Source organism: Peromyscus eremicus, chromosome 1 (assembly GCF_949786415.1).
Source record: "Peromyscus eremicus chromosome 1, PerEre_H2_v1, whole genome shotgun sequence".
NCBI classification, from domain to species: Eukaryota; Metazoa; Chordata; class Mammalia; order Rodentia; family Cricetidae; genus Peromyscus; species Peromyscus eremicus.
Genome location: NC_081416.1, coordinates 71,289,860 through 71,297,002, shown reverse-complemented (window position 1 = coordinate 71,297,002; position 7,143 = coordinate 71,289,860). Strand labels below are relative to the sequence as shown.

The window sequence follows — 7,143 nt, the reverse complement described above, 5'->3', positions numbered from 1 at the left end:
CGTCGCAGCTGCGACCGCCATGTTTGTTGTGTCTCCTCTCCCTTCCCGCCCCCCGCCTTGCCCAAGTCTCGCGTGAGCGAGCTGTAGGGAGCAAGTGGAGAGAGTGTGTGTCTCTCCTAGGGTTCCGTAGGCGGGAGTGGGCGGGGACTCTAGGGGGTGTGCGAGGGGCGGAGGAGCAGGGTGGGCGGGGCCCGAGCTTGCCCCACCCAGGGTGCCTGGCACTGAGGTTTAGCAGGCGGCCCAGCCTAGGACGAGGATGGCGGTCTCTGCGCTCCAGCTGTGGCGTGCCGGCGGGCTGGTGAGTGGGTTCGAAACGACCGTCTCGGGAGGTCCAGGCGACACTGATCCCTGGCGACGTCATCTTCTAATAGTCTTGGGGAGCTCTGGGCCTGGGGACGGTCTTCTCAGACCTTTCACTGGCGGGACACCGCCATCTAGATTTCCTTCTGGATCGGTCCCAGCCTGCTTCAGCTTGTTCTGGGGAGGGCAGGTGCAGCAGCTGCTGGGAAGAAGCAAGAGGCCGGTCTAGAAGCTTCGGCGGAACAAACACGCCTGGAATCGGAGTGCCACCTCTGCAAGATGCCCTTTGCTAAGACCACCTGCAAAATCAAGGGTCCTCGGAAGCATTTTGCAGAAATGTCACCTCTCTCGTGCCATATTTCCCCGATGTTACCACATTTTTTAATTTTATAATTTAATTTAATTTTACATATCAGCCACGGATTCCCCTGTCCTCCCTCCTCCCCCCGCCCCCGCCCTCCCCCCATCCACCCCCCCATTCCCATCTCTTCAAGGGCAAGGTCTCCCATGGGGATTTAGCTCAGCCTGGTAGATTCAGTTGAGGCAGGTCCAGTCCCCTCCTCCCTTCACCTAGGCTGAGCAAAGTGTCCCTGCATAGGCCCCAGGTTCCAAACAGCCAGCTCATGCACTAAGGACAAGGTCCCGGTCCCACTGCCTGGGGGCCTCCCAAACAGTTCAAGTTAATCAACTGTCTCACTTATCCAGAGGGCCTGATCCAGTTGGGGGCTCCTCAGCTATTGGTTCATAGTTCATGTGTTTCCACTAGTTTGGCTCACATTTTTTTTTAATGGTTAAAATCTAGGCCTAGTCGTCGAATCACCCTCTTCCCTTCAGCAGCCCAGCTGGAAAAAAAGCTGGAAGGGACTTCATATTCCTGGGACTTACTATTCAGGGAGAGAATTGCTTATGTTTTCTCTAACTGCGAAGACCTGAGCGGCCCCTTTGAAGGGACCTACCTTAGACTCTGGGGAGCCCAAGAGCCCATTCTAGTCCCCTTCCTCAAACTTGAACTGAGGCCAACCTCTTGTCTCACCTGCATCTCTCTGGCCTCCTGTGGCTCCCTTGGACTTTCTCATCTTGGAATTAGACAGACACATAGCACAGTGCAGAAGATAGACTGTATTACGAAATAACAGAAAACACTCTTACCAGAGTGGACAATGGCCGAAAGAACCACTGTGCCTGCCTACATTTTTAGCTAGACTTTATGCTATTTCTTCAGGTGCCTGGAATAGACAGCTTTCCTGGAGGGTGTTTTCCTGCTCTGATAAATTGGTTTGGATTAACTTTTAAGGGAAAGGAAATCCGATGCCTTTGCGGTGGTGGTGGTGGTGGTGGTGGTGGTGGTGGTGGTGGTGGTGGTGATGATGAATTGGAAAACCTCCAACTAGATAGTAATTTATTTTGTTGGGCAGCTGTCAAGTCTCAAGCCAGATAAGACTCGGATCCCATTATTTTGGGAATAGAAATCAAAATCCTGCAGTATTCATTCTTGGTTTTACAAGCTATTGATGAGGGGAAGGGTCCATCTTCAACGAACTTAAAGCTTGACAAAAATCTACATTTGTGTTTATTTTTGGCCTTTGTATCCACACAAACTGTTGACTAGTTTGGAGTTCTTATGTCAGGATTAGCATTGCCACACTTTCCTTTCTTGTCATACAGTCCTTTGGCCTCTTACAGCATGCTTTATAGACCTTTCATACATTTGGATACACTTGCGGTTGTCGGTATAAGTAGTTCCTTGGGACTTTATTGTTTCGCTTTTATATTTCCTTTGCATTTATTGCAAGGAATCAAAGGCTCTTCTTTTTCTTTAGTCGAATGCCTGGAGGCGGCACCTCTTTGTCTCACATTATAGATAATTAATGTTATTTGATTGTTTTACAAGTCTTGGGTCTTCAGTAAATTAGTAAAGTTATGTTAGTGTGTTGTCACAAAGGATTAGCAGTAGGTTCTCATGATTATTATTTAATACTGTTTTGTAATTGTTGCTTAATAATAATGTAGCAAAGAAAATTGTCTGGTTTTTTTTTTTTTCAGTTTTATCTACTGTTCATGTAACCCTACCTGTTCTTGGTGCTCTTCCAGCTTCTGATCTCACTTAATTTTTATAAACATCTTAACAAGCAGCAGCTTAATCTTGAGATGTAGAGATTTCATACAAAGGATTAGGAGGTGGCTTTGACAAAAGCTACTGCTGCTTCTCCTTCGTTGGAGATACCATAGAGGTATTTTGTTTGGATTTGTGCATTTATAGTCCTAAATAGGTTTTTTTTAACACAAATTAGCATATTTTACTAAATTTTGACTAGCATGGTGGTTAATAAGGTAGATTCTGATGGCTAGCTGCTTGGATATAGAGCCCAGGCTCTGTGGTGTAACCTTAGCCAGTTACTCTTTGAGTCTCAGTTTTCTGATCTGTAAAATGGAAAAAACTGACAGTACCAATTATGGGGTAGTTGTGAAGACTAAATGAATTCATATGTTCATGGAAGGCCCTTAGAAGAGCCCAGCGTCCACTCAGCTTTCAGTAAATGTCCTTGCTGTCCTGCATGAGATACTGTGTGCTATAGCAAATGCAATATGGACTAAAACATGAATGGTCAAAAGGTTTGTTCTCAAGATTTTACAGCTACGTCTACCTAACCACATGCCATTTAGTTGTGGAACAAGTCCTAAGGGGTTCACAGTGTACCCCTGAGTTCACAGGAGAGAGCGATGGTGGGGTAGAGAGGCTCTTTGGATACCAGTTTTAGAATCTAGGAGGAAAAGAGGGGTTCTGTAACAAACAGGGAATGATACTATTTTAGAGAATTTAGGAGTTTAGCCCTTGGGATTATGTAGTGCTATTGAAGGTTGAGAGCCTTGGAGGCATTTAATCACAGTAAAATTGCTGTGATAGAAAGTGACAGAGTAGAGAAATGAGTCACAACAATGGCACATACCTGTAAATCTCCCACTCTAGAGACAGAAGCAGGAAGGTTGAGAGTTCTAGGGCAGCCTGGGCTTACATGGTAAGACCCTATCTCAAAACAAACTAGGTAGAGAAGTCCCTGTTCAAAGACAAACAGGAAGTCTGGCATCTGCTAAGAGCTTCCTATGGATGGGACAGTATTTCAGATCTGTGGTTTTCATTCTTTCTATGAACCCTCTGAATTCTGTATTAGTGGCTTCAGTTGCAAATGACGAATTCAGAAACAACACCCAGTGCTTGCAAAGGGGGAGAGCAGTGGCTTAAATTAGATATTAGGTATTATATACTTAGAACAGATTCTTACATGTGGTAAAGGCTTAGTAAACACTAGCTATTGATACAGGTAAAACCTATGACCAGTAACACTGAGAGGAAGGGAATAAAGGTGTCTTTATGTAAAGTACGTTATTACGAGAAATCCACAGAGTCTGTTTAAAGGATGAAGGAATTTATTAGGGAGGAAAACTCACTACAGCATGGGAGATTTAGTGTAGGGTCCTGGAAGGCTGAGTTACAGTTCCACGATGTTCTTCCACCTGGTCCATCTCAGCATCCAAGCCCATGAGGAAGAAAAGAGAGTGGCCTATGTGCGTGCAACTGAGGTCTTAAGGGTAGCCTGAGCCATGCCCCAGGGGCAGGTACTTCAAGGTCATAGGTAGGTAGGACAGTTACCTGCTACATCTCCAGGAGCAGTGCTTCAAGGTCATAGACAGAACAGCTAGCCACTACAGTACGTGGCAAGTCTTGGAGACAACAGGTCCCTGACACCAGTGAAATTCTGTTTTTAATTGGGAAGATGGGGCATGTGTGTTTTTAAAAAATGAATATTAGGAATGAGGAAACAGAATATTGCTACCATCGAGGAAGTAGTATGGGCAGATAGGCTTATAGGAGATGGATCTTGACCTGACTGCCCAAAGAAGGGGTGCTGTAGCTGAAGTTTTCTCCAGTCCTGCCTGGCCCATGGTCAGGACAAATCTCTCTCACCCGCCAGTCTAGCAGCCGCTCAGACCCAACTGAGTAAACACACAGAGACTTATATTGCTTACAAACTGTATGGCTGTGGCAGGCTTCTTGATATTTAGTTCTTCTATCTTAAATTAACCCATTTCTATAAATCTATACCTTGCCACATGGCTCGTGGCTTACCAGTATCTTACATGTTTATACTCATGGCAGCATCTCCTGACTCAGCCTTCCTGTTCCCAGAATTCTCTTCTCTGCTTGTCCTGCCTATACTTTCTGCCTGGCTACCGGCCAATCAGTATTTTATTTATACAGAGTGATATCCACAGCAGGGTGGCTTAGGTTCAGGTAGAGAGTAAGGCCAAGGAGATGTGTAAATAAAAGTATAAAGATAGAGAAATACTCTGCTTGATTAAAAAAATATAAGAATAGCTGGTATGATGATTTTACAGAGATATATAATGTTCTCCAATGGCATATCTGTGTCATGTTATGGACCTTTGGCTTCTCAAATCTAAGAAACTTCTCCATTTTAGAAATTAGTCACAGATTTCTGCCCTTTCCTGTATGTCTGTTGCCCAAAGGATTACCCATAGTCCCAACTAATGTTCCTTTTGTTTACCAAAACATGGGCTTGTAGAAAACATTTATCTTCATCAGTATAGAAATGACAGGTTTTTTTTGCATATATAAGTACATCTATTTCCCACTCTTTTTTTTCTCTCAGATGCCAAGACCAATAATCATAAAAATCCTCTCTGGAAACTATAATCTTCTCTCAGGATCATTGTGCACTAGCTGTCTTGGGCCTACACTGTATGGATTTCTTTCCTAAGGGCTAGATCAGGGTTTCTCAACTTTGGCACTGATGGCATTTTTAGCCAGCTCATTCTTTATTGTAGGGAACTGTCCTCTGTGTTGTAAAATATTTAGTGTCACCTCTGGCATCATAAGATACCAAGGTTATGATTTTGGGCTGCTAAAACTATCTCCAGAGATTGCCAGTAGTCTCCTGGAGGCAAATTCATCCATTGGAGAACCACTGGTATAGAACTGTATAATGCTGTAAGTCTGGGAAAGGGTGACTTTTTCCTCATAACCTTGTAGGTATTAAGGTAAGACCAGGTTCTTACTCCAAAGAAAATAAAATGATAGTTTATTCTGACCCAAATATGGGTAACTATAGCCTTCAAAGATGAATTCAAGCAGTTTTAAAGGACATGTTCCACTGTGGAAGAGATTACATGAACTTTTGTAGTCACAGAAGAAAGTCTTAAATAAGTACATTTACCAAATACATTGGTGGAGATAATGAGGTAAATGGGTTGCAGCAGACTTGAGAAATCTGTCGATAGCTTTCAAATACTGCCTTACAACATTCTTTCCTTTCAGGTTGGTGGAAGCTAGTAGTCTAGTAAGTTTAACAGTGCACTCCAGAAGTTTGGTTTGTTTAGTCATTTTTGGACCAGTCACTGTTCTTCTAGAAAAGGCATTGTTAGGAACTCCTAGAGGCTAGAACAGAGAGCTGGAGACCTGGGGGGAGAGAAAAGTTCAGTTTCAGTAGCTGTGAAGATCAGCACTTCATATTGGATGCTTCTTATTTGTGTTCATGTAACAGGCACAAATTATTTGCCATAGATACAATCTTAAACTTTTACCATTGAGTTCTTCTGAATTGTTGAATTCTCATAAGCCACGCCAATTCCTGGAATTTTTAAAGCCATAATTTGCTTAATTTCTTTTGAAGGCATGACAGTTTCTCAACATTCATTTCAAATAAATGTAGCTCTCCCTGCAGTTTTAAGAAGAAATATAGCCAGGCATGGCTTCACACGTCTTTAATCTCAGCACTTGAGAGGCAGAGGCAGGCAGATCTCTGAGTTTGAGGCCAGCCTGGTCTACGTAGTGAGTTCTCTACAGCCAACATAGAGACACTGATGAAGAAGAAGAGGTAGAAGAGGAAGGGGGAGGAGAAGAGTCTAGAGATGAGTCTAGAGAGATGGCTCATGGTTAAGAGCGTGCACTGCTCTTCTGAGCTTGGTTCCCAGCAGTCAACACTGGGCAGTTTACTAGAGTCTGCAACTCCAGCTCCAAGGGAGCCTGTTCTCTCTTCTGCTCTCAGCAGGCACCTGCACACAGGTAACGTGCACACAGGCACACGCGCGCACACACACGTACAAACACACCAATTTTAACTAAGAAAAGAAATATAGAGCCCCACATACTCTTTAACGAGTTTTCCCTCACATTACTAACTATAGTACAATATCACACTCAGGAAATTGCCGTTAGTGTGATCCACCCATTTGTCTCATCATCAGTTTGTTTATGTATATATGTATAGTTCTGTAGAGTTTCATCACATCCTTATTTGTGTTTGCAGTACTCCAGTCAAGCTAAAGAGAATTCCCAGCAACACAAAGGTCTTTGTTGCCCTCTTATAATCTCACAGTACCCTTACTCCCCTCCCTGGTCCTTAATTCACTTTTCTAGCTGTATAATTTTATTTCAACAATGTTGGAGAAACGGAATCATTTAGTAGCAGAGTCAGTTTGGTGCTGAGTAGAATTCTGTTGTAAGAGATGGGTAAAATATTTTTCTTCTACCCTTTCGATTCAGTGGCTAGCCTTGAGAATCAAAATTAAAAATACATATTAATAGTAATGAGAAGCTTATTTTGTATGAATAGCAAGTATGTAGCTGGTGAAGTGAACACATTTAAAGGCTTAAATAAGCTTTCCCAACCAGGATTTTCATGGTTTAACTTTCCATAATTTTATCTACCTGCAGTTATCTATGGTCTGAAAATATTAAATGGAAAATTTCAGAAATAAACAACTCAGTTTTAGTTGCATGTTATTCTGAATAACATAATAATCTGTCCAGTCCATAACATGAGT

General features: G+C 43.0%; 1 protein-coding gene across 1 annotated transcript in view; it reads left to right on the top strand.

The window, feature by feature from the left end:
* Positions 1-53: 53 nt before the first annotated feature.
* The window catches only part of Acadsb (acyl-CoA dehydrogenase short/branched chain), a 44,079-nt gene continuing 36,989 nt past the window's right edge, over positions 54-7,143 (top strand). Inside the window, exon 1 of the mRNA XM_059265462.1 lies at positions 54-298. Coding sequence (XP_059121445.1) covers positions 257-298 — 42 coding nt within the window. The 5' untranslated portion in view covers positions 54-256. The remainder of the gene's footprint in view (positions 299-7,143) is intronic.